This window comes from Gastrolobium bilobum, unplaced genomic scaffold (assembly GCF_033153095.1).
Source record: "Gastrolobium bilobum isolate Gb01-03AN ecotype WA unplaced genomic scaffold, APGP_CSIRO_Gbil_v1 utg3235, whole genome shotgun sequence".
In the NCBI taxonomy this organism is placed as follows: domain Eukaryota; kingdom Viridiplantae; phylum Streptophyta; class Magnoliopsida; order Fabales; family Fabaceae; genus Gastrolobium; species Gastrolobium bilobum.
The window spans coordinates 51,407-76,923 of record NW_026897048.1 but is presented as its reverse complement, the minus strand read 5'-3'; the positions used below and the strand labels follow the sequence as shown (position 1 = coordinate 76,923).

The 25,517-nt window shown below is 34.1% G+C and overlaps 2 protein-coding genes across 3 annotated transcripts; both read right to left on the bottom strand.

The window, feature by feature from the left end:
* Positions 1-2,298: 2,298 nt before the first annotated feature.
* On the bottom strand, positions 2,299-5,928 carry LOC133303702 (small ribosomal subunit protein uS9m). Its single transcript, XM_061503658.1, has 4 exons — positions 5,147-5,928; positions 4,213-4,653; positions 2,816-2,896; positions 2,299-2,571 (listed from the first exon to the last, which is right to left on the bottom strand). The coding sequence occupies exons 1-4, from the start codon at positions 5,784-5,786 to the stop codon at positions 2,480-2,482; spliced, it is 1,254 nt and encodes a 417-aa protein (XP_061359642.1). The 5' UTR covers positions 5,787-5,928; the 3' UTR covers positions 2,299-2,479.
* Positions 5,929-7,181: 1,253 nt separating this feature from the next.
* Positions 7,182-21,936, bottom strand: LOC133303696 (uncharacterized). 2 transcript variants are annotated; one of them, XM_061503652.1, is made up of 14 exons: positions 21,180-21,936; positions 20,807-20,943; positions 20,611-20,673; positions 20,429-20,515; positions 20,076-20,241; positions 19,552-19,741; positions 18,040-18,872; positions 16,642-17,238; positions 16,478-16,543; positions 12,718-13,314; positions 12,554-12,619; positions 8,791-9,387; positions 8,627-8,692; positions 7,182-7,670 (listed from the first exon to the last, which is right to left on the bottom strand). In XM_061503652.1, exons 1-14 carry the CDS (start codon positions 21,714-21,716, stop codon positions 7,560-7,562), a joined length of 4,113 nt encoding a protein of 1,370 aa, XP_061359636.1. In that variant the 5' UTR covers positions 21,717-21,936; the 3' UTR covers positions 7,182-7,559. The 2 variants fall into 2 exon arrangements, with proteins under 2 accessions (XP_061359636.1, XP_061359637.1); XM_061503653.1 differs by lacking the exons at positions 7,182-7,670; positions 8,627-8,692; positions 8,791-9,387 and adding an exon at positions 11,109-11,597.
* Between the last annotated feature and the right edge of the window lie 3,581 nt (positions 21,937-25,517).

Genomic DNA, 25,517 nt, shown 5'->3' with positions numbered 1-25,517 from the left:
CTGTTAACAAAAATAAAAAATAAAAAACTGCATGAAATCCTCTAACAGTACCTCTCATAATTCCATTTTATTAGTCTCTTACCTTACCTATTCATTTTCAGTAACGTTCAATTGATAAGTAAATAGAATACACATAAAAAAATAGGTATAATATGCTATTACAAAAGATAATTAAACGAAGGAATTTATGTGTTGCAAGGTTTAGGAATTAAACACAAAGATAGACATAAAAATTAATGATAAGTTCAAGTTAAATTTTAATATGATCTGAAATTATCTCCTACACATATAAAAATGTATAAGGCCATGTAAAGAGAAAAAAAAAAATATATATATGGCCCATACATTTTTATGTATACATAAAAAATAAAATTATTTGCTATAATATAAAAAACACTAATCCCTTAAATGAGATAAATAAATATAGTTAGATAAATGATATTTTTAAGCAACTAAAATTCATCTAGTGGTGAGAAATTTGCATTGGTTACAGGTTCAAACCTTATTGGCACGATGGTCTAAAAAAATAGGTAGAATATCCTATTTTTTATCTTTTATTTTATTAATGGAATGTGTATTAGTATTTAGTATACTTACTTTTATCGTGTATAGTTAATTGGTATTTCAAAAAACTTGACGTGTCGTATCCAACACACGTTGCAGGACTCAAAAAAAAGTTCAAAGATTGCGTTGGGTTGCATTTGTAGGGTGTGCATGACAACATTTCCGGAATCAATTTTTTTTTTTTTTAATTTTTGTTCCCAGGAATAGAAATGGATAGAAAATTCATTTGGTAAAATCGATTTATTTTTTTGTTCTCGGGATGAACCAGTTTAATTTTTGTGCTGGAAACAAAAAACAAAAAAAAAAAATTCTGTTTTTTTTTTGGCACAAAATAAGAAACACTTATTTCTCTTAATCACTCTCCATCACTATCATCATTATCACCACTATCATCATCCCCACACGACCACGGCCACCGCCGTATTGTCGTCGTCACCACCACCACGACGATGCCACCACCTCCACCCATCGCCACCATCACGTCATTGTCATCACCACTACCATGTCACCGTCATCACCACCACCACCATCACGATGCCACTACTTCCACCATCATCACCAACCACCACTACCATCGCCGCAGCCACTGTCATCACCATCACCACCATGTCATCACCACTACCATCTCCACGCCATCGCTACCACCTCCGTCGTCATCACCAACCACCACCACCACCGTCGTCGCAATCACCACGCCACCACCATTACTGCCACCATCGTCACAACCACTGCCACCACCATTACCCCCACCACACCTCCACCATTATCGTCGCCGCCACCACCACACCATATGAAAAAGAAAATAATATCCGTAAAAAATCATGCTTAATAAGAATTATTTTTTATTATATTATTTGTTGTGTTATCAAACGCAATTATCATTCTCAGAATAAAAATAGAACATGTTATCAAATATTTTTTTTTCTTTAAAATTATTCCAAGGCACAGAAATAGAAAATAATTGTTTCTTTTCAGACACAGTGTCACTGAACAGAATGGTTGTCATGCACACCCTTAATTCCAACTATGAGATTCGTTGGATTATAATTACTGTTTTATTGAGTTTAATATAAATATTTGTGATATTTTATATTTCTTTACAAAATTGATGAATATTATAAATTTAGTTTTATTTTTTATTAAATTATTAAATATTAAATATAATATACATTACATAAATTAAAAATATTATTTAATATCAAAACATAGCTTAAAATATCAAAATCTAATATTTTTTAGAATTAACGTATAAGAACGTCAATTCATTCGGTTGTCATTTTTAAATATTAAGAAATCAGGTTGATATTGCTTTAGTGTCGAGTTCATTTATCTTTTCAGATTGGGTTTCACTCTAATTATATAAGCTGTTCGCCATTTACCATGATACACGCAATGCAAATTCCATGACCAATATTTATATTGCTCCTGACAAAAAAATAATAATTATATCATCTGCGAATTTGAATTAATTTATTTAAAAATTAAAAATAAAAACTGACATCTTCCAACAGCTTTTGAAAAAAAAAAAGTTATTGCTCTAGAAGTTGTTACTAAACATTCTATTATTCCATATTTGAACAGTACACAACAATACCCAAAAAAAAGAATATTAAATGCCAAAAAATTAAGCAGAATGGATATAACATGTTTTTGCACACAGGTTTTCATAATATAACATTCATTATGTAGTAAAGATGAGAAAAAAAAATATAGCAATCAGGAGTTCTCTCCAAATAGTAACTGTATCATAACATATCACAATCCCAGGTGAACAAAATTTTCTTTTTGTGTCATTGAAATTCAATCGTTGATTACATCAAAGGTGATGATGCAGTACAAGGTGAACAAATTTCAAGAAGTTATTAAGGAAATATTCGATACAAAAATCGCCATCCAGTGAAAGATGGTCCTAGTATTAACGCTTGACCCATTGGAAACTTTTTCTTGCTTTGGCTTTTCCTGGCTTTTTCCTTTCTACCACTCGTGAGTCCCTTGTCAGGAAACCAGCTGCTCAAGATTCAACAAAAATCAGCTTAATAAATCATCATAATGCAACACTTATACATAGTAAAAAACATGAATAACCAAAGCAAAGAAATAGTAAAAAAGAAAAGACATAGTAACACACGTCTTTGCTTTGGTTACTATGTCTTTGCTTATGGTATCAAAGGCATTTTTGTTTCAAAATATAGCGGAAAAAAGAAGTGTAGCAAAATAAATCAAGAGAGAAGAAAGGAAAAAAGCTATGTACCACTTCTAAGAGCAGGTCGCAAATCTGGTTCCCAGTTTTGCAAAGCCCTGCTGATTCCCAATCGTATAGCTCCAACTTGTCCTGTTGTCACGAAACAGGTTTTATTGATATATATAATATAAAGGGAAAAATGAATGACAATTAACCAATTGAACATTGACAAATTAGTAAGTTACCCATTATGCATTTCTGTCCAACTTCCATTATGCACACTTTCCTCAGCATATGATTATTAATGGAAGTTGAATAGAAGTGAATATCGGGAGATATATCAAAGTTTAAGCATTTAATTGTCAAAATTAAAACTTGAAGCTGGGATTAGCTAGAGGGTCAAAATTAAAGAGGTAGAATGCATTTTCCCCTAAATAAAACCAGGATAAAAAAAGGGAAATGAAAATATAACAAGTTTATAGAGTTGGGTAGTTTTCAAAATAGTGAAGGATGTAGCATGTACAAAAGGAGAGAAAAATTAAGTTCATAAATATTTTTTTCTTTATATCTTGCATCGACACAGATATTTTCCTGATCCAAATCAAAGAAAGCTCATCATTCATGAATGATATTGCAAAGGCCAATTCAAGTTCGACTAGAACAGTACAGGCTTGATTTTTTATTTTTTTTTTAATAATTCCTGAAAACTGTTTTGTAACACAATTAAAACAATTTTCAAAAACAAAAAAAGGCTAAAAGATGTGTTTGGATCATTTATTTCTAAAATAAGTTTTAAAAGCAAAAAATATAAAACATGTTGGGTTTGATAACACAATCATGCACAATAAGCAGTGATCCATCACTGCCCTTTCCCCAGCCTCTAGCCTCTAATTCTAACCCAACTCTCTCTATCCTCTGCTTTTTCATCTTTAATAGAGTAAAAGACACCATACACCACACATAAATGCTTCTCATTCTCACTAATTCCATGCTTCTGGGTTTCAACTTCACTCTCTGCAGTCTTTAACAAATACATGGGATTCTTTTTCCAGTTGCCCGATATGACAATGACTCAAAAAGTTGGCACATTTTTTTTCTGCCATATGTTCGGCAGGAGTTATTTCAACCAGTATATCTACACATATAGGTATAGACAAGTCTTCTCTAGTAAAAAATAAAATACGAAGTTGCCAATGTCAAAACACTAGTTTTATGCGTCAAACATGCATTCAATATTATACCATATCATGCATGAAATATGCTTCAAGAGTGGTATGCACAATATGTTACAGGCAGACAGGACACAAGATGTTCCACAAACCCAAAACACAAACTCTCCCCAGCATTTGCAAACCAAAAGTAGGCACTCTTCAGTAAAAAGAAATAAGATTATCGTATAATGAAAGAAAATGATGCTAATAATGGGATATCAAATATAAAAACAAACTAAAAGTCATTGACCTCACCTGAAACACCACCTCCTTTCACAGTACAATTGACATCCCAGAGCCCCAATGTCTTTGTCTCAGAGAAAGGTCGAAGGAGAGCAGCGCGATGATCAAGCACAGGGAAATAGACATCATATTCTTTATCATTAACTACAAATTTACCATTACCAGGTTGAACCCAGACACGGGCTACACTGCATTTTCTTCTTCCTGTTCCATAAGCACGTCCTTTTTCATCTACTTGTCTCACTCTTGCTTTGGCAGCTTCCTCTTGCTTTAGACGCTCCATTTCAGCTCTAGTGGATTTTGTAGTATTCTTCTCATACCGTATGTCTTCTATTACACTAAGGGGGGGCAACCCATCAACCCCTTCAAAGTCTTTCAATGCAATCAAACTGTCAAGCATGTCATCGGTGATTCCAGAAGCAGCAATCAAATCACCAAAAGCACGATTTGGACCTGTAATCACAATAGGAAAGAGATATCACTTGCCTTTATATATGTCAATACTCTAAAGTAACAAAAAATAACTATCACCACAAGGCACATTACAAGAAAAATTAGAGCCCAAAATATGGTAATTTAAAATAAAACATACATACTCAACATGCCATAAACAGTGAATCAAAAGAAACCAGTGATATATAATGATATCAGTTCAACATATAACGTCAATTATCATCTGAAATTTCTTTGACAAAGATGCCTTTAATGATCAAAATTCAGTTTCATGTAATGAAAACACACCACCTTTTTTCAATCTCATCCATGATTTCCACACCCATCAAATGTGAATTCAACTTTCACATTCAAATTACATAATACCCCATTGCTTAACCAATATATAGATCAAGCATGGCAAATTGACAATTACAACGGTATTTAAATATAACAACCAACAAATATCATGAGAATTATATAGTCATTCACAGAAGAAGGCCCCAAGCCTAACCTTTGAGTATATCAGTCAGAGCTTTCTCTTCCTTCTCAAGCTTCACAACATCCTCCTCATTTGTTTCACTTCTCAAGCCTACACTGTCCACAACACTAAACTCCCCCACCTGACTCACATCCTCTTGAAAATTAAACACATCATCTTTGTCCTCCTCCTCCTTCTCCTTCAAGCTCCAAGGTTTAAGGCCCTCTCCTATCACCCCAAATTGGCCACCAAAACCACCATCATTGTCTCCAGTTTCATTGCCAACACCTTCAAATAAATCATCCTCATCTTCATTATCAAGACTCTTCTCTTGCAACCACCACTGTTCCTCCTTGTTCCCTGCTTTGGCCCCAGTACCTTCTCCTTCCTCCTCGTTCAATCCGGCAAGGCCTCCACTGTCGTCGGCGATGAAAGATTCGAACTTTTCTTCGCTATCCAGAAACCCCCTTAAGGCACCGGAAGAAAACGGTTCCTTGATATTTCTGTTGTTGTTGTTGTTGTTGTTGTCGTCGCTGCTATTGGTGGAGGAAAAGAATTTGGGAATGATGGTGAAATAGGGATTGAAATGTGGATTGGGGAAATGGGAATGCTTCGAAGGAAGAGAGAAGAAGCGACGGAAATGATAGGGTTTGGGAATTAAACGAGAAAGCATGGTGAGGTGATGAACACAGTGAGTGTACTTGATTTATTGAAGCTATCATTCATTCATTCACACATTGCGAAATAAGAGAGTCGCCGGAGAGTTGACGGCGGCGATCTGAGGTGTGAAGTGGCGGCGAACGGAGCTCGAGATGAGTGACAGGGTAATGGGGAGGGATAGTAAGCTAGTAAGCTTAGGATTAGGTTTACACTTTACAGAACCAGAGTCGAACCGTCGTCGTTTCATGAAACCATTAAATATTTTTTTTTGAGATATTACAATCAGTTCATCGCTCCATGACTAGTCCGATTTAGGGTGGGTTCCGAGATTAATACTATAAATTTTTCCCAAAATTGATATTGAGAGAATCGAACTCATGCTCTCTCCTCGTGCAATTAGTGTTTTTAATGTTATAAGGGATAAATTATCTTTTTCCCATATGTAGGACTTATATTTTATTTATTTATTTTTTCTTTTCACATGACCTCATGCATTGTTATATATATGAAAGATAAAATTATCTCGTATAACATAAAATATGATAAATATTAATCTTTTTAACCAGACAATTTCAATGTTTTTTAATATTTTATACAAAATAATGCAGTTTTGTAAAACTACCCATAATTATCTAAAATGCAATCTTTTTGAAATTTAAGTTAAACTAAAAGAGGTACTCTGAATGAAAAAGTTAATATTTCAAAAATAAATAATGCGTTTTAAAATTAAGACATTAATTTAGATTAACTTTAAAGTGCAATATATATAAAATTAGATTTTTTTAAAAAAAGTCTTCCAGAGTGAGAATTCTGATTGATTTTGAAATGGTTATTTTTTAAAAATATTTGATTTCAATATACTAAGTAAGAAATTTTCCTTCATATACTAATAAGTATTATTTAATTAAAAGAGAGATTTTTTTCATTTCAAGATTATTTATACAAATGCTTAATATTTTAGCGATGAGGTTCTCTTAAAAAGTCTCTATTTTACTTTATGGGTTTTATAAGAGTTATGTTGTAAGAAAAATGATTGTGTTATGTTATAGAGATTCGTTTTGCGTGCCGAAGTTTTTTTTTTTTTTTTTGCTGTGGGCCCCACAAACTATTATGTGTGTAGAAAATTTTTTGTGGTCATGTTAAATGATAGATAATAAACTCTTACTTTATAAGAAATATTTGTCTCATATTATTGGAAATAGCTATGTTATGTTATACATTTATCAAATATTGTGTCAGTTTTTTTTTTTTTAATTATAAACCTCACATATTTATCTCACCTGGATAAGAGGATTATCTCAAGCGACATGACGATTGCTGACTAACTCCCTTGCTTTATAATACTTACACCAACTGTGAGTCAGAGAAAATGAAGCAAAAGAAGAGTCCAGAGGAATTGAAGAAATTTGTCTATTTTACTTTAGAATACTTATAGATATACCTAAATACATTATCTATACATTAAGGAATTGTTTGGGGCATAATCTAATTCCTACTTTATTGCTGTAAGTTGTTCTTATAATATTTTACATCTTTGTTACACATGAACAGTGGTAGCCTGGAGCAGTTGTAAGTGTACATACTACAACCACAGACGTTGAGTGTGAGTGCATACATAAAATATGGTCATTTACTTGAACACTACCTATTTCAGCTTCTGGAGGAGATAAGTAGTTCTGCCTGCAGTTGCTAACTTGGATTTTTCTTTCTTCATTGTTAGCAGCATAATGTCACTGTCTGTCTGTATATGAAGTGCTTCTGGCTGATCTAAAGATTGTAGACAATCTTATGATGATGATACTGTAATCCAATAATTTTGTAAGCATGAACTGGCTGGAGTGCCAATGATCTCTGACCAAGCCCATTTTTTCTCCTCTACAAGTTGTATTTCTGCCAACTGTGATAAGTTCACAATACCTTTTCAGTATATCTTTGCTTTTGGTAGAGTTTAAATTAGAAAAAGGCAATTTAAGAAGAGGTGAAATTCTAAGAGTCCAATTATATTGTATGATAGAAGTTTTCAAACTAGTTATAGTATTTAAAGAAGATTGACAAATGTTAATTTAAAATGCATGCACCTGATTGTTCATAGCATTGGACAGCCAAAGGATTCAGTCAAAACTTGATTAAAATTAAGCTCACTTGAGATTAAGTAGAAGATTAATATTTGATATTTAGTAGATTTACATGACCACAACTAAGGATGTCAAAAATGAGTCAACCCGTTGGGATGGCTCGTAACCCGCATATAATGAGTTGTAATGGTTTGGCAAAAATGAGTTGACAACCCGAGCCAGCCCGATCCAATCTAGCTCGAAAAAAACCGAGCCAATCCACGGACCAAACGGGTCAGCTCGCGGGTTATCCTTTTAATGAAGTATTGGACCTTTTGTGATGTATTTTGAGTTGGTGTTTTGGTCTTGTAACTTGTTAATTTAATTATACTAAAGAACTAAATATCTTATATCAAGTGTTTTCCTTTACAATAAATATCTTATATCAAATGAAAACTATCTCCTTAGTTTCGCCACCACATGTACAAGATGAGTGTGACAAAGGCTATTTTTTTTCCCATTTTTTCAAGCCAGCCCTAACCCGGATCACGTTGGGTTGGGTTTTCTGACTCCTTTTTGTTTTCGAGTCAACCCTAACTCGGCTCGTTTTTTTGTCAGGTTGCAAACGGGTTGGGTCGAATCAATCCTAGTTGGCCCGTTTTGCCAACCCTAACCACAACTATGCTCGAAGTTTTTCTTCTAAATAATGATTGCTTGTTATTTTTTATGGAATGGACTATGTGTTATAATATGATTTTCCTTCAGATAATTGGAAATCTCAGGGAACAAAGGTTCTTACCCTGCTATCTCTGAGCTCAAATATGACAGAACCTTCAGAAAATTGAATTGGTCGTGTAGATGCCACCTGTGTTGTATAAAAATCAACTCTATGTCATTATTTTATATTTCAAAATACAACTATATGTCATTTATAATCAACCAGCAATGTAAACTAGTATATACCTTTGGGTCACATTTAAAGTTCTCCTGGTCCTTCTTCAAGCCAGTCACAGAATCTTCATCAATCCAAGCTTCTTTCTCCCCATTCAATCGACCTTGTCTATGTGCATCAACCATTTTATTTCCCATAGAAGGGAAACCACAATCCTTCCACTTCCATGCATTATTGTCCATGTATCTCAGGTATACTTTTCCATCTGAACCAATCAAAAGTAGTTGATTACCTTCAAAGCTAGGACCAGGTGAACCAACTAGTGTTACACCTTTATAGGGTGTTCCATGTTCTACCCAGTTCCATCCGTACCATGTGTTCCAGTGGTACTCAACAAGGCCACCTTCTGTTGAAAGCATGAAGAGAGAGCCTGAGAGTGATTGTGGTGATGGTCTTATAATTGTTCCAGGAAACTGTGATAGAATCAAATGCTGAGACTGGTAATGCTCATGCCACAAATCAGTCACTTTGTTATACTGGTATAGACGACCATTTCTTCCAATGATGAAGACTATGTTTTCCCTGAACAATTCCTGATCAACTATACATGCAACTTTAACATTTGGAGGACTTTTGCAATCCTTCCATTTAAACTTCCTCATGAATACCTGGGTAGAACATGTAAAATGTTAACTTCTCCAATTTTGGCTTATCTACTTTGTGTAGCTGTATGATGTCTCCCAGAAAATTTTAAATACTATAACCATGCACATGTGATAAATAAAACTTCTTTTCTTCAATTACATATATTAATGAATACTTTAATTGTTTCATTTATGCTAATTGCTTTGAATTGTGAAGTGATAAACTACAGGAAAGACAAGTGATTTACGATTCGAAAGGCAGAATTACCAATATTTAAGATACAAACTGCTGAAGTTAAGAAAATATTATCATCTTTATGTTAAGAGGCATAAAATCATTCATGTATTGTTGAGATATATAAAATCATTAATGTAGCCTCACCCAACAGCTTAAGCTTTTGAGTTGAATTTGTTCTTTACATGGTATCAGAGCCTCGGTGTACCGGGTTCGATCCTCACCGCCCCTCACTTTCTCACTTTCTTTCTAGTGAAATTTCTTTCTTCGCTCAGGTAGGTGGACCTGTGCATTGTCCACCCTTCAAGACCAGTGGACTCTCTTGTGAGGGGGCATGTTGAGATATATAAAATCATTAATATAGCCTCACCCAACAGCTTAACATTTTGGGTTGAATTGGTTCTTTACATGTATTTACCTAACAAGTTAAAGTTTTTTTTTTGGAGAGAGTTGATCATTCACACTTTTAGCATCTTTTATCAAGCCTTGTCTCTTTAAGTATTCTAAGCAATTAAAAAGTAGATAGCTTGCAAGTATATTGTCATTTTCTTTTTCTTTTAATTTGTGTGATTGTGTTAGTGTTTACCTACCATGAACTGCAGTAATCTTCCATTTTTGCTCACAAAGAAGAGTGAATCTTCAGATGTGACCCTCCTTGCTATACCCGGTAATCTATCCCATGGTTGACCTCCAATAATATTTCTTCCTTTCCTCATGGAAGTGCAATTTCTCCATGTTATCTGGTTATCACTCAATTCTCTAAGAAGAAGACTCCCAAATGTATCAACCATGAATAAACTTCCATTATAGTTCCCCATTATACCATTCATAGTTGTAGAGCTATCATGCTTCAGCCATACCCATACACCCTCAATACAAATGTATTCAAAAACCAAACCATCAGTTGTTATTAAGAAAAATGCTTTGCCTTCATACATCAATCTCAGGCGGAAGTTACTACTAATCCAGTCATCTGGAAGATTGTGATCTTCTGAAGCTTTAACTAGGTCACCTCCTTTGCCTAAAGATAAGTAATAATTCTGTGCTTGGCTTTGCTTTCTTCTACCTGTTACTGAACTTATTCCTGAATCCTTTGACTCATCTTTTGTGCCTATCATACAATTCCGGGGTCCACGTTCTTCTGTGCAATATTCTGCATTCCATCCTTCACTTTCTGGCACATCTAATATGGACCAAACATATTTAGTTGATGCTTTCCTCCGAAAGTTTTGTGATAGATAATAAATGATAGATAATAAACTCTTACTTTATAAGAAATATTTGTCTCATATTATTGGAAATAGCTATGTTATGTTATACATTTATCAAATATTGTGTCAGTTTTTTTTTTTTTAATTATAAACCTCACATATTTATCTCACCTGGATAAGAGGATTATCTCAAGCGACATGACGATTGCTGACTAACTCCCTTGCTTTATAATACTTACACCAACTGTGAGTCAGAGAAAATGAAGCAAAAGAAGAGTCCAGAGGAATTGAAGAAATTTGTCTATTTTACTTTAGAATACTTATAGATATACCTAAATACATTATCTATACATTAAGGAATTGTTTGGGGCATAATCTAATTCCTACTTTATTGCTGTAAGTTGTTCTTATAATATTTTACATCTTTGTTACACATGAACAGTGGTAGCCTGGAGCAGTTGTAAGTGTACATACTACAACCACAGACGTTGAGTGTGAGTGCATACATAAAATATGGTCATTTACTTGAACACTACCTATTTCAGCTTCTGGAGGAGATAAGTAGTTCTGCCTGCAGTTGCTAACTTGGATTTTTCTTTCTTCATTGTTAGCAGCATAATGTCACTGTCTGTCTGTATATGAAGTGCTTCTGGCTGATCTAAAGATTGTAGACAATCTTATGATGATGATACTGTAATCCAATAATTTTGTAAGCATGAACTGGCTGGAGTGCCAATGATCTCTGACCAAGCCCATTTTTTCTCCTCTACAAGTTGTATTTCTGCCAACTGTGATAAGTTCACAATACCTTTTCAGTATATCTTTGCTTTTGGTAGAGTTTAAATTAGAAAAAGGCAATTTAAGAAGAGGTGAAATTCTAAGAGTCCAATTATATTGTATGATAGAAGTTTTCAAACTAGTTATAGTATTTAAAGAAGATTGACAAATGTTAATTTAAAATGCATGCACCTGATTGTTCATAGCATTGGACAGCCAAAGGATTCAGTCAAAACTTGATTAAAATTAAGCTCACTTGAGATTAAGTAGAAGATTAATATTTGATATTTAGTAGATTTACATGACCACAACTAAGGATGTCAAAAATGAGTCAACCCGTTGGGATGGCTCGTAACCCGCATATAATGAGTTGTAATGGTTTGGCAAAAATGAGTTGACAACCCGAGCCAGCCCGATCCAATCTAGCTCGAAAAAAACCGAGCCAATCCACGGACCAAACGGGTCAGCTCGCGGGTTATCCTTTTAATGAAGTATTGGACCTTTTGTGATGTATTTTGAGTTGGTGTTTTGGTCTTGTAACTTGTTAATTTAATTATACTAAAGAACTAAATATCTTATATCAAGTGTTTTCCTTTACAATAAATATCTTATATCAAATGAAAACTATCTCCTTAGTTTCGCCACCACATGTACAAGATGAGTGTGACAAAGGCTATTTTTTTTCCCATTTTTTCAAGCCAGCCCTAACCCGGATCACGTTGGGTTGGGTTTTCTGACTCCTTTTTGTTTTCGAGTCAACCCTAACTCGGCTCGTTTTTTTGTCAGGTTGCAAACGGGTTGGGTCGAATCAATCCTAGTTGGCCCGTTTTGCCAACCCTAACCACAACTATGCTCGAAGTTTTTCTTCTAAATAATGATTGCTTGTTATTTTTTATGGAATGGACTATGTGTTATAATATGATTTTCCTTCAGATAATTGGAAATCTCAGGGAACAAAGGTTCTTACCCTGCTATCTCTGAGCTCAAATATGACAGAACCTTCAGAAAATTGAATTGGTCGTGTAGATGCCACCTGTGTTGTATAAAAATCAACTCTATGTCATTATTTTATATTTCAAAATACAACTATATGTCATTTATAATCAACCAGCAATGTAAACTAGTATATACCTTTGGGTCACATTTAAAGTTCTCCTGGTCCTTCTTCAAGCCAGTCACAGAATCTTCATCAATCCAAGCTTCTTTCTCCCCATTCAATCGACCTTGTCTATGTGCATCAACCATTTTATTTCCCATAGAAGGGAAACCACAATCCTTCCACTTCCATGCATTATTGTCCATGTATCTCAGGTATACTTTTCCATCTGAACCAATCAAAAGTAGTTGATTACCTTCAAAGCTAGGACCAGGTGAACCAACTAGTGTTACACCTTTATAGGGTGTTCCATGTTCTACCCAGTTCCATCCGTACCATGTGTTCCAGTGGTACTCAACAAGGCCACCTTCTGTTGAAAGCATGAAGAGAGAGCCTGAGAGTGATTGTGGTGATGGTCTTATAATTGTTCCAGGAAACTGTGATAGAATCAAATGCTGAGACTGGTAATGCTCATGCCACAAATCAGTCACTTTGTTATACTGGTATAGACGACCATTTCTTCCAATGATGAAGACTATGTTTTCCCTGAACAATTCCTGATCAACTATACATGCAACTTTAACATTTGGAGGACTTTTGCAATCCTTCCATTTAAACTTCCTCATGAATACCTGGGTAGAACATGTAAAATGTTAACTTCTCCAATTTTGGCTTATCTACTTTGTGTAGCTGTATGATGTCTCCCAGAAAATTTTAAATACTATAACCATGCACATGTGATAAATAAAACTTCTTTTCTTCAATTACATATATTAATGAATACTTTAATTGTTTCATTTATGCTAATTGCTTTGAATTGTGAAGTGATAAACTACAGGAAAGACAAGTGATTTACGATTCGAAAGGCAGAATTACCAATATTTAAGATACAAACTGCTGAAGTTAAGAAAATATTATCATCTTTATGTTAAGAGGCATAAAATCATTCATGTATTGTTGAGATATATAAAATCATTAATGTAGCCTCACCCAACAGCTTAAGCTTTTGAGTTGAATTTGTTCTTTACATGGTATCAGAGCCTCGGTGTACCGGGTTCGATCCTCACCGCCCCTCACTTTCTCACTTTCTTTCTAGTGAAATTTCTTTCTTCGCTCAGGTAGGTGGACCTGTGCATTGTCCACCCTTCAAGACCAGTGGACTCTCTTGTGAGGGGGCATGTTGAGATATATAAAATCATTAATATAGCCTCACCCAACAGCTTAACATTTTGGGTTGAATTGGTTCTTTACATGTATTTACCTAACAAGTTAAAGTTTTTTTTTTGGAGAGAGTTGATCATTCACACTTTTAGCATCTTTTATCAAGCCTTGTCTCTTTAAGTATTCTAAGCAATTAAAAAGTAGATAGCTTGCAAGTATATTGTCATTTTCTTTTTCTTTTAATTTGTGTGATTGTGTTAGTGTTTACCTACCATGAACTGCAGTAATCTTCCATTTTTGCTCACAAAGAAGAGTGAATCTTCAGATGTGACCCTCCTTGCTATACCCGGTAATCTATCCCATGGTTGACCTCCAATAATATTTCTTCCTTTCCTCATGGAAGTGCAATTTCTCCATGTTATCTGGTTATCACTCAATTCTCTAAGAAGAAGACTCCCAAATGTATCAACCATGAATAAACTTCCATTATAGTTCCCCATTATACCATTCATAGTTGTAGAGCTATCATGCTTCAGCCATACCCATACACCCTCAATACAAATGTATTCAAAAACCAAACCATCAGTTGTTATTAAGAAAAATGCTTTGCCTTCATACATCAATCTCAGGCGGAAGTTACTACTAATCCAGTCATCTGGAAGATTGTGATCTTCTGAAGCTTTAACTAGGTCACCTCCTTTGCCTAAAGATAAGTAATAATTCTGTGCTTGGCTTTGCTTTCTTCTACCTGTTACTGAACTTATTCCTGAATCCTTTGACTCATCTTTTGTGCCTATCATACAATTCCGGGGTCCACGTTCTTCTGTGCAATATTCTGCATTCCATCCTTCACTTTCTGGCACATCTAATATGGACCAAACATATTTAGTTGATGCTTTCCTCCGAAAGTTTTGTGATAGATAATAAATGATAGATAATAAACTCTTACTTTATAAGAAATATTTGTCTCATATTATTGGAAATAGCTATGTTATGTTATACATTTATCAAATATTGTGTCAGTTTTTTTTTTTTTAATTATAAACCTCACATATTTATCTCACCTGGATAAGAGGATTATCTCAAGCGACATGACGATTGCTGACTAACTCCCTTGCTTTATAATACTTACACCAACTGTGAGTCAGAGAAAATGAAGCAAAAGAAGAGTCCAGAGGAATTGAAGAAATTTGTCTATTTTACTTTAGAATACTTATAGATATACCTAAATACATTATCTATACATTAAGGAATTGTTTGGGGCATAATCTAATTCCTACTTATTGCTGTAAGTTGTTCTTATAATATTTTACATCTTTGTTACACATGAACAGTGGTAGCCTGGAGCAGTTGTAAGTGTACATACTACAACCACAGACGTTGAGTGTGAGTGCATACATAAAATATGGTCATTTACTTGAACACTACCTATTTCAGCTTCTGGAGGAGATAAGTAGTTCTGCCTGCAGTTGCTAACTTGGATTTTTCTTTCTTCATTGTTAGCAGCATAATGTCACTGTCTGTCTGTATATGAAGTGCTTCTGGCTGATCTAAAGATTGTAGACAATCTTATGATGATGATACTGTAATCCAATAATTTTGTAAGCATGAACTGGCTGGAGTGCCAATGATCTCTGACCAAGCCCATTTTTTCTCCTCTACAAGTTGTATTTCTGCCAACTGTGATAAGTTCACAATACCTTTTCAGTATATCTTTGCTTTTGGTAGAGTTTAAATTAGAAAAAGGCAATTTAAGAAGAGGTGAAATTCTAAGAGTCCAATTATATTGTATGATAGAAGTTTTCAAACTAGTTATAGTATTTAAAGAAGATTGACAAATGTTAATTTAAAATGCATGCACCTGATTGTTCATAGCATTGGACAGCCAAAGGATTCAGTCAAAACTTGATTAAAATTAAGCTCACTTGAGATTAAGTAGAAGATTAATATTTGATATTTAGTAGATTTACATGACCACAACTAAGGATGTCAAAAATGAGTCAACCCGTTGGGATGGCTCGTAACCCGCATATAATGAGTTGTAATGGTTTGGCAAAAATGAGTTGACAACCCGAGCCAGCCCGATCCAATCTAGCTCGAAAAAAACCGAGCCAATCCACGGACCAAACGGGTCAGCTCGCGGGTTATCCTTTTAATGAAGTATTGGACCTTTTGTGATGTATTTTGAGTTGGTGTTTTGGTCTTGTAACTTGTTAATTTAATTATACTAAAGAACTAAATATCTTATATCAAGTGTTTTCCTTTACAATAAATATCTTATCAAATGAAAACTATCTCCTTAGTTTCGCCACCACATGTACAAGATGAGTGTGACAAAGGCTATTTTTTTTCCCATTTTTTCAAGCCAGCCCTAACCCGGATCACGTTGGGTTGGGTTTTCTGACTCCTTTTTGTTTTCGAGTCAACCCTAACTCGGCTCGTTTTTTTGTCAGGTTGCAAACGGGTTGGGTCGAATCAATCCTAGTTGGCCCGTTTTGCCAACCCTAACCACAACTATGCTCGAAGTTTTTCTTCTAAATAATGATTGCTTGTTATTTTTTATGGAATGGACTATGTGTTATAATATGATTTTCCTTCAGATAATTGGAAATCTCAGGGAACAAAGGTTCTTACCCTGCTATCTCTGAGCTCAAATATGACAGAACCTTCAGAAAATTGAATTGGTCGTGTAGATGCCACCTGTGTTGTATAAAAATCAACTCTATGTCATTATTTTATATTTCAAAATACAACTATATGTCATTTATAATCAACCAGCAATGTAAACTAGTATATACCTTTGGGTCACATTTAAAGTTCTCCTGGTCCTTCTTCAAGCCAGTCACAGAATCTTCATCAATCCAAGCTTCTTTCTCCCCATTCAATCGACCTTGTCTATGTGCATCAACCATTTTATTTCCCATAGAAGGGAAACCACAATCCTTCCACTTCCATGCATTATTGTCCATGTATCTCAGGTATACTTTTCCATCTGAACCAATCAAAAGTAGTTGATTACCTTCAAAGCTAGGACCAGGTGAACCAACTAGTGTTACACCTTTATAGGGTGTTCCATGTTCTACCCAGTTCCATCCGTACCATGTGTTCCAGTGGTACTCAACAAGGCCACCTTCTGTTGAAAGCATGAAGAGAGAGCCTGAGAGTGATTGTGGTGATGGTCTTATAATTGTTCCAGGAAACTGTGATAGAATCAAATGCTGAGACTGGTAATGCTCATGCCACAAATCAGTCACTTTGTTATACTGGTATAGACGACCATTTCTTCCAATGATGAAGACTATGTTTTCCCTGAACAATTCCTGATCAACTATACATGCAACTTTAACATTTGGAGGACTTTTGCAATCCTTCCATTTAAACTTCCTCATGAATACCTGGGTAGAACATGTAAAATGTTAACTTCTCCAATTTTGGCTTATCTACTTTGTGTAGCTGTATGATGTCTCCCAGAAAATTTTAAATACTATAACCATGCACATGTGATAAATAAAACTTCTTTTCTTCAATTACATATATTAATGAATACTTTAATTGTTTCATTTATGCTAATTGCTTTGAATTGTGAAGTGATAAACTACAGGAAAGACAAGTGATTTACGATTCGAAAGGCAGAATTACCAATATTTAAGATACAAACTGCTGAAGTTAAGAAAATATTATCATCTTTATGTTAAGAGGCATAAAATCATTCATGTATTGTTGAGATATATAAAATCATTAATGTAGCCTCACCCAACAGCTTAAGCTTTTGAGTTGAATTTGTTCTTTACATGGTATCAGAGCCTCGGTGTACCGGGTTCGATCCTCACCGCCCCTCACTTTCTCACTTTCTTTCTAGTGAAATTTCTTTCTTCGCTCAGGTAGGTGGACCTGTGCATTGTCCACCCTTCAAGACCAGTGGACTCTCTTGTGAGGGGGCATGTTGAGATATATAAAATCATTAATATAGCCTCACCCAACAGCTTAACATTTTGGGTTGAATTGGTTCTTTACATGTATTTACCTAACAAGTTAAAGTTTTTTTTTTGGAGAGAGTTGATCATTCACACTTTTAGCATCTTTTATCAAGCCTTGTCTCTTTAAGTATTCTAAGCAATTAAAAAGTAGATAGCTTGCAAGTATATTGTCATTTTCTTTTTCTTTTAATTTGTGTGATTGTGTTAGTGTTTACCTACCATGAACTGCAGTAATCTTCCATTTTTGCTCACAAAGAAGAGTGAATCTTCAGATGTGACCCTCCTTGCTATACCCGGTAATCTATCCCATGGTTGACCTCCAATAATATTTCTTCCTTTCCTCATGGAAGTGCAATTTCTCCATGTTATCTGGTTATCACTCAATTCTCTAAGAAGAAGACTCCCAAATGTATCAACCATGAATAAACTTCCATTATAGTTCCCCATTATACCATTCATAGTTGTAGAGCTATCATGCTTCAGCCATACCCATACACCCTCAATACAAATGTATTCAAAAACCAAACCATCAGTTGTTATTAAGAAAAATGCTTTGCCTTCATACATCAATCTCAGGCGGAAGTTACTACTAATCCAGTCATCTGGAAGATTGTGATCTTCTGAAGCTTTAACTAGGTCACCTCCTTTGCCTAAAGATAAGTAATAATTCTGTGCTTGGCTTTGCTTTCTTCTACCTGTTACTGAACTTATTCCTGAATCCTTTGACTCATCTTTTGTGCCTATCATACAATTCCGGGGTCCACGTTCTTCTGTGCAATATTCTGCATTCCATCCTTCACTTTCTGGCACATCTAATATGGACCAAACATATTTAGTTGATGCTTTCCTCCGAAAGTTTTGTGATAGAGCTGGTCCTGTATTTTCACCGCCTAGTCCTACTAGATGTAATTCTGCAAGTCTATCATCATCTAGAGCAAACAGTATCCTCCCAGCTTGTAATGGTAAGCCACTTATGCCTCTTGCTGCTTTAGCATGTAAGGGGTTCTGATGACTTCCCCATGTTCCTGGAAATTGATTATTTGGAACAGTTCCTGTGTTCAAGAGAGAATTCAATGTCTAGAATGTAGTATTCAGATTTAAAAGTCTTTTTAGTTAATACTTGAATAATTAGATATTGTTTTATCTCTTATTCCTCTTTTGGCACTTCATTCTGCATATATGGCTTTTAATGAGAGAATATATACTGCAAAGACAAGTTTTAGGAAACATCAAGAATCTGTTTGCAGATGTTAAAGTGAAGAATCTAGTCCGCAGATAATCTTGTTGATCTTTTCTGCTGCTTGTGTCTATAAGTTGCAATAATCTTTCAAGCTCTTGATAGACTATATGATATGGATTTGACTACATATGAATAACATTTAGAAGTTAAAAGAGTTGACTACTAATTCATCCATCTTGGTTCTTCATTTCTAAGTCACTGGAGAGTGGGTAAACCATTTAATAGACATCAGAAAAGATGGCAGGGAATGATAGTTGTATTTAGTAAAAGAAGATACAAGCTTTAACCTTTACATTTTCTTGTACTAACTTGTATCTTTTAACGTCTCACTCTGAATAGTATTCAGATTATGCATAAACAAAGTTTTAGTTCTATAATAACCTGTCCATTGGCCATATGCAGTGAAAGTAAGGTATTCATATCATCATTAAAGCAAGGCATTCAAATCATGGATAAAGTCAAATAGATTCAAGCATAATTAGATGACTGACCTAATTGTTTTGGCATTTGATATTCAAAGACAGATCCAGCTGAAGTGGTGAAGAATAAAGAAATGGAAGTTTCACTTGAATCATCTTGCAGGGCTGGTGTAATAGACGACAAAGTTTGATGTCGGGGACTTCCATGGATTACCCATTTCCACTTCCTTTGGTGTAATCTTCTCTCCACCAAAGTGCCTTCCTGCACAATTATTAAAAAATTTTGAAAAAATGGGGTCCAAGATTGTCAGGAATGAATTCTTAAATGGCCTCACTACGATGAAATTCTAAGCTGGGCCAAGTTATACATGATCAAGACTCGAGTGACTTAAAACATTCATTGTATCTTTAAGAAGTTTCCTATTTGATACCATGGTTTTACTTTATATTTGTAATTTTGATAAAAATCTAGTTTCACCTTCAATCACTTTCTCTTCTAAAATTTTTATTGGACTATCAACTTAAGAGTCAAAAAACTCGTTCACTCCTATACTGGTAATGTAGACAAGTTCATAAAATACTACTTTTCACAGTACCTTGGTTAAAAGAAACAGAGATTCTGAATGATCACCACTTAATCCAACTAAAATGCATCCCTTAGATGGTATCAAGGATGCAACTTGTGCTGCTTTTTCTTGCCATATGTGCCTCTTCCATGATGGTTTTGATTTTCTATCATATTCATAAAGATCTCCGGCAGAACTACATCACAACATCGTTAGTTAAACTTGTTAGAATCCAAAAAAGGTGAAGAATGATGTTTGGTACTTACTAAAGACAAACATGGCCGTTTCTGACATTTTAACTTTTGTTTTCCATCGTTTTTTTAGTGTTTTATTAGCATGTCAACGTGCTTCAAGCAACACACTTACATATACCACCAACCAACCTTATTGTGTATACTACTTCTCGTGTAGAAGCAACATCAGCTATTGCTGCTACATTTGCTCCAGCTGGTTGGCCATGATTTGTCCATCTGTTCTATATAAATGGCAAAACAGGAGCGAAATTAGTAATATTTGCTTAGAATTGAACTTAATATGAATGTTTGCTCCAAAACTTGAGTTTTACCTTGGAGGCTCAACCGCATCAAGTTCTATCAGTGTTCCATTCTTTGTACAAAAATAAGCTCTCCTATCGACAAACAACAACAACAAAAATGATGCATTAAGAGATCTTGATAAGGTTTCAGTAATGATGGAATTCAAATATATCCTTGTATTATATATGTTTAATCTTAGAAGCTAAAAATTTTATGTGTACTCACTGCCTATCATCTGCCACCACGCCAGACTTTATTAATATCAAAGGATTTTTCTCTGAATCATTATCTGTGATTTGATTGAGTGTAGGAGTAAATTCAACCCAAACTGATTGTGAGGTTTCACCAAGTTGCAAATGCATCTGCTAAGCAAAAACAAAGATATTGTCACAGTTCCAACAACTTGCAGAATACTAATTTTTTTTTTATGGGGGATTACATTTAACTGATCCAATTGCAGAATCAAATCTTATTAGTAACTGTGATTTAAATTACATGCCAACTTGCCAAGCTATATGCATGTATTCTGCAAGATGTATATGAAAAGAAGAGTTGATATTGTCAATGAAATGGAATTTAGAGAACTGTTGATTGTAACCTGATACAGATTTCCTGCTTCAGATAGAGCAATAATTCTCTGATTGATGATAAAAACTGCAATTGCACGTCCTGATGATATTGGTAAGTCATGAGGGGCAATCACCCATTCTAGTCCATTCCAAAACCTCTCATAAATAGACCCACTTTCACCAGTGACCCAGATAGATGTATCAGACATTTTGGTCAAGGAAATTCTCTTTCTCAGAGGCAGAACAACATCAAAGGGCTCCTCTACTCCCAATTCACCATCCTTATTATCAAGACTCGTCTTTTTGTCATCAAATTCATGTTCTTGATCCAAGCTTTCTTCTCTTGTGTTCACTTTACTACACCCTACCAAATCACAAGGCAGTTGTACTTCAACCCATCTATCAGCTTGTTCACTGAACTTCCAAAACCTATCAGTTTTCTGCTCAAATCTTCGATTGCTTTGTTGAAAAAACTGATATGGACAGCATGAAGGACTAGCCACAAGAGTACAGGAACTCACATACAAGAGTACCCAGATGCCATATATCAAATGGAACACTGACATGGTGGCATGGGAAGCCTGATAAAAAGGGAAAAGAGAACCAGATAAAACAGAAACTCCAAAAATTTAGGATTTGTAGGTTGCTCTAAGGACAACCTTGGTTGGTTTGTACCATATGAGGTACCACATATGGGCCATGGATATAAAGGCTGCGATCATCTGCTCAAAGAACTCATGGTTATTGAAAAAGTTGTTTTGTCATGGCCTCTAAGGAAAAATCATTATTTCAAGAGAAGGGTAGGTTTGTGGGACACCATAGGGACACTCAGGTAGTTGCAATAGATACAGGTTTCTCAGATTATAACTACCTCAACAATTAGCAGTGGATAGCTTCTGTTTTCGTCAACTAATTGAAGGTAAATATTTGATAAAAATAAAATAACATCTCTCATGAAGCAGTTTAACTACCGTGTTACTTTATGTCTACATAATATGGTGAGTCCTCACGAAATTCTAAGATGACTAAGGTTGGAAGATAGCTGCTTTATCTGACCAAATTCAGATTACACCCTGCCCTTTATTTTATTTTTTTTTATTTTCATTTTATAGATATTTAGGTACAAGATTTTGAAGAATTGTTGCTTTGCTTTTGTAAAGAAATGTTATTTAAGATTCCTGCTGACTTTGATGACTAGGAATAGATTCCACTACCTAGTCATGATGCTGCAACTACTCCTGAATATTATGATATGTGATTACTTTTGTTGGATCATCGTAGACTTTACCAACCAATGGCTATGATATTGTATGTTTTGACCACTCAATGAATAGAAAATCTTTCAAGTTTCGTATCAAACGGGTTTGTGAAAGCGAGAGGTAGATGTCATTTATTTTTCTTTTGAAACCATTCGCAGATGAAAAGGACTTGAAAGACACTATCATTTAGAAGTGTGTGGCCTACTATGGCATTTACACATTGCATTATGTGTTGATGATTTTACTCATAGTAGAAGTTAATTCTGCTTTCACTAATTCTAATGCTCACAAGTGACCATTACATCATAGCTCACTATAAATTTGATTAAAAAAAAAAAAAGTTCTATTTATCTTCTTTTCGTACCTATCTTATATACTAATCTCTAATATTGTTATATCATAATTTTAACTAACTTTCATTCTTTTTCTTTTTTTTAAAGATTTGATCCAATAATGTTAAAAATGAATAGACATAGTAGACATGAAAAAAATAAACATAATATCATGTCTCTTTGAAAAATTAAGTGGCCTGTTGTATAGGTAATTATATTATTATCGCATATGCAATTGCTGCTACAATTCTACAGTTTACAAATACAAGTTTGGGCTAATAAAATTGTTCATATTTTCAAGTGAGCTTGTGTAAGGAATTTGAGATCATCACAGGGCTCCATTTTCCTTACACAAGAAGAAAATTGTGTTGATTATTTCATCGTAGGCTTCTTGATATGAGGCTGCTGATCTCAGTCACATCAGAAACACCTTTTATATGTGAGTACCTAATTAACTTGCCAAAAGCAAATGATTTATATTTCACCAAAAGCAGGGTTATAAGAGATTTTCTCACTTAAATTATTTGTTTTCTTTCTGGACAAGTCCCTTGATTCTTTCGCACAGTGGAATCTATAGGCGGGCCAGGTGGATTGGCAACCATCACTCCTTTATAGCTTTCTGTAGATTATTAATTATATTGAATGCATGAATAGATGTTTCCTAATAATAACATGGGAAAAAGGAATACTATTTCAAAGGATTACGTTGTTTAGAAGTTATAATTATATATTTAGAAAGCATATAATTATAATATTAAAATTAGTGTTAGCTTTTTTAAGAGTTATTGCATATAAATTATATGCATTAATTTTGATATGATGTCGTTTTGGGTTAGAAATATTTTTTTAATTTTAATTTATTTTAAGATTATTATAGTCTTTATAATTAATTTTTTAATATTTCAATTCCAAAACGATGTCGTTTTAAGAATAAATGCAGATAACTTATCTGCAGTAACTGTAAAAAATATTTTTCAGTTAAAATTATTATTTTTTCTTCAAAAGTTATTAGTTGATATGTAAAATGAAAAAGAATAATTTTAATATTATAATTATATATTTATCAAAGTATATAATTATAACTGCTAAAAAAATATAATATTATACGCTAAATGCATAAACCCTAATAACATTTTAAAATGTCTGTCGAGGGCATGAATAGATGTTTGCTAATAATAACATTTTAAAACGTCTGTACAAGTTTTTATAGCACTAGCATGTAGCATGCCTATGTTCATACTATCTCGTTGTTAATATGTCAAGTACAGCCATCAATATTATTTTCCCTAAAGTTTATTAATATAAATAAACTTACATTACAATATTACATATATACCCACGCTACACATACGCAAACATGCATACACAAAAAAGGCTACAAATAGAATAGTATCGTATAAATGATTGATTCACGTAACAATTTTTCATGTTGTTAGTCATTTGACGGATTCAAAAAATTTGTGATATCCATAGATAAAATAAGAGTAAATATCATTTTTGGTCCTCAACAAATTTCACGATACCCACTTTAGTACTACAATTACTTACCATCCATAAAACCAACTGAATAAAATTTGACACAATCTTAAGATCATATGCATGCTACTTAAGGAATTTAGTATCCTGGCCAATTTCATTCTTTCCGATAATAGCCAAAAGTAGGTATTCAGACTTTGGAGGAGAGAGAAGAACACACTCATCTCAGATCTTCAGCAGCAAAGCATCAAGAAAATAATTGGTATGTTCTACTTTAAATTGTATCACATAATGCTTTTCCAACCCAAGCAGAAAAGCAGGCCACGTACTAGGAAAGGCAACAGTACTCAACAGGTACCACATCTTTCGAAATATTTAATTACTCCATAATATCTATATCCGACCAATAAAAAAATAACATTTGAGTTTATATAATTTTTTGAATAAAAAGAAGAAGAAAAAACTCTAATATTATGCCTATGTATTTTTTGTAATAAATAATCTATAATTTTATTTTGAATTGGAATAGTACTCACTATTCAGTGTGTGATGGGAGTACTAAAAATATTCTTTGACATATTCTCCACAAATACATTGCCTTATAAGAGAATGTTGTTTTAAATTGAGCATGAGACAACTGAGAAAAAAGCTTCTATGGGAACAAGAGTCATTCTAAATTTAGTGTCCCCTTTCCACCATATTAGAAGGTAAAAGAGAAAAAATTGATTGTGGTAATTAATTTGTACAATCAATGAGCTATTATATAGAAGAGCATAACAGAAAAGAAAAAGATCTAGAATATCATTAAAATACTAAACTACCCTTATACCTAATATCTAATACACCATTTTGAAGAACAAAGCAGTAATGAATTAGCTTATGAGATGAAAAACAAATTTGCAAGGAACATGACGAAATTCGAGTATATCCCAATTTCTCTTCCACTTCCTCAAACAAGAGAAAAGAAACTGAAATTCCACATATATATATATACTTACAACATTATTATAACTAACTAAATATCCAGAGAATCAAGATCCCAGGTATTAAATTCGAGGTTGTACGTACACTAGAAGAGTCTTTGAAGCCATTTGCAGATGAAAAGGACATGAAAGAAAACATCATTTAGAAGTGTGTGGCCTACGGTGGCATTTACAGATGTGTTTTATGTGTTTGATTTTGCTGATAGTAAAAGTTAATTCTGCTCACACTAATTCTATACTCACAAGTGACCATTACATCATATAACACCCCGTTCTAGAACCGTTTGTTAACATCGCATTATGATATTACGCGCAGT